We start from the raw sequence: 2,525 nt of genomic DNA on the forward strand, positions 1-2,525 counted from the left end.
TTATTTTCCAACATTTTTACTCATTAATGGATATGACTTCAAATGTAAGTGAGTAAATTTAATCAAAACAAATTCAAGTAAAAGTAAAGTTCAGGTTTTGTAAACAATTTAAAGGACAATTTAGACAAATTGTAAATACATCAATAGATATAAATGTAACTACTGTCCACCCTGTATGGCAGAATATATATATTTTTCCCATTGTGAAGTGTTTCTAGTTTCTGTGTTATCCATACAGGTATGCAACAGTACAGTAAAACATTAATGTTTTTATTTGTTTTGATTTGCACAATGAGGCACAGATGATTTTCGTCATAGTACCAGCAAGAATTTAAAACTACTTTCATTACCACTGTTATTACTAAATACATGAAGCTTCATAAATACGAAGTTCATCACTTCCAATAACCTACTTTAAGTATTTCTAGATGTGATTTTTTTTTGTTTTTTGTTTTTGTCCATTTTAATTTCCAAGAATTTCTACATGAACATATTCTTCTCTGCTTGTGTCTGGGTCTTTATGCAAATATCTGGTGTAAAGCAGCTTTTCAAAAAATCTCTGTGCTGTTCTTTCACCCAGATCCACACCTGTTTATCTATGGGTGTTGCTGTTGGCTTGGGGAAGATGAAACTCTCTAGTGTCCCGAATTCTTGCATTAGTGTCCTAAAAAACCAGGATGTTGCCACTAACTTCAGCTCTGGTCTCCACCAGCACTTCACAGAGGTTTCAGGAGGAAATGGTTGGTTGGGGGAGTTTTCAATTTCCCAAAATGATTCCATGGGCTTCATGAAGTGGCTAAAGAGCCTGAAAGAACATCCAGATGTTGTTTCGTACTCCCTTCGATCTCTCTATCATCTCATGCCGAATGAGCTCCTAAAGGCAGCAGTGAAAGCTGCTATTGAGCAGTATTTGAAGGACAATGCTTTGAAGAAATCACCCGAAGAGCCACACTGTGAGGGATCTACTCCTGATTTGTCCTCTAACTGTTGCCCTCTGCACGCCTCAAGGGGAACTCTAGCAGTGAGCATTGTTCAAGGCTGGAATCTATATGGAGATGTCATTGGAAAAACTGATGGGTGGGTTGAAGCAAAGGTAAAAAAAAAAAACAAAGACCTTATGGAACCTGATGAGCACACCTTTTATATGGCTCCTCTTTTGTTCACAGCTATGCCAAGATCTACTATGGTTCCATACAACGCAAGACCCAAGTCATCGAATCCAATAATCCGTGGTGGAATGCTTGGTTTCTTTTTGGCAAGGTCAGTAAACCAGCAGCCACAATAACAAGAAAAGAGCACCTCCCTTTAGGCCCGACTCGTTCTTGTTTCGGTTCTCAGAACCAACCTGGGTGTCTGTGGACATGCGGCTCCCACACTCACTGCTCTGCTTAACCTGTTGTTGAGACAGGAAGTGCTGACCCTCTCTTATTGCTCTTACAAATTAATCATGAGCATAAAAACTTGGCTTTCCAAACAACAAATGTACGAAATGAACCTTCAATGTCAAAGTAAAAACTTTTCTCCCAATTCTTTTCTCTGTCTTACTGATTGCTTAGTTTTTATTTTTAAAAACCTGTTTGAAATAAATAAATAAATCAAATAAGACAAATCAAAGTATAAAATGATATGTAATGCAGACAAACTGCATATTCTGAACTTGGGGAATGGACAATCAACTCCATTTCTAGATCCAAGCCAGGCTGCAGACTCTTTATGTTTTGGGATACTGGGTCAGCACCTGCATGAAAAAGTATTTGGTTTTACTTGAATAGACCATGCACATTTCATGGTGTTTATGTTCGAGTACAAATAAAATTAAAAGCAGAAAAAAATCTGAAAATATTTGAACAGAAACCATTTTACACATATATTGTGTAAACAGACACAGCCTAGCTGATGTACTTCATATCTTGTGCTGTTGTGTTTTGGCTAACATTACTCTGCATTTATCAACTTCTCAGATGCGTGGAAAACAGTTTTATTTTCTATATCACCTAAATGATTTGACTATGAATGGGAAAATATGCATCTGAATGATCCTCCATTCAAATTTTCTCATGAAGGTTGACACAAGCCTGGAATTGAAGATTGAGGTTTGGGATCAGGACTCGAAATATGACGACCTTCTCGTACAGTGCGCAAAGTACCTGAGCCCTGGCACTCACACTTTCACGTGCAAAGGAAAGCTTGGAAACGTTCAGGTTAACTATACACTGAAATGTGACCCGTATCTGACTGGAGAAAAGTGCAGCCATTATAAACCATCTCCTTAGTTACATGAGATTGGTGTAGCATTTCATTTCATCACATAACTCACTAAATCTGGTAGAAACTCACAATTTAAACATAATTGCTCAACTTCATTAAAGACCTAGCCACATATGTATTTCTCATACAATGACAAAAAAGTAAAGATTTTGTGTAACATTTAATCACAAGAAATAACTATGCTTTAATATATACAACCAGAAAGTGTGTTCCCTTTAATGACAATAAAATTTTGAAACTGCTACAAGTTGTTGACT

At 36.9% G+C, this 2,525-nt stretch overlaps 1 protein-coding gene across 1 annotated transcript; it reads left to right on the forward strand.

Annotated features, from left to right (window-relative positions):
- The first annotated feature begins 7 nt into the window (after positions 1-7).
- On the forward strand, positions 8-2,399 carry LOC106944134 (perforin-1-like). The gene is made up of 3 exons (XM_015027375.1): positions 8-1,077; positions 1,167-1,260; positions 2,064-2,399. Exons 1-3 carry the CDS (start codon positions 485-487, stop codon positions 2,271-2,273), a joined length of 897 nt encoding a protein of 298 aa, XP_014882861.1. The 5' UTR covers positions 8-484; the 3' UTR covers positions 2,274-2,399.
- Positions 2,400-2,525: the final 126 nt, after the last annotated feature.

The sequence above is a fragment of the Poecilia latipinna genome, unplaced genomic scaffold, assembly GCF_001443285.1.
Source record: "Poecilia latipinna isolate Pla-1442-1.1 unplaced genomic scaffold, P_latipinna-1.0 Scaffold7032, whole genome shotgun sequence".
Classification (NCBI taxonomy): domain Eukaryota; kingdom Metazoa; phylum Chordata; class Actinopteri; order Cyprinodontiformes; family Poeciliidae; genus Poecilia; species Poecilia latipinna.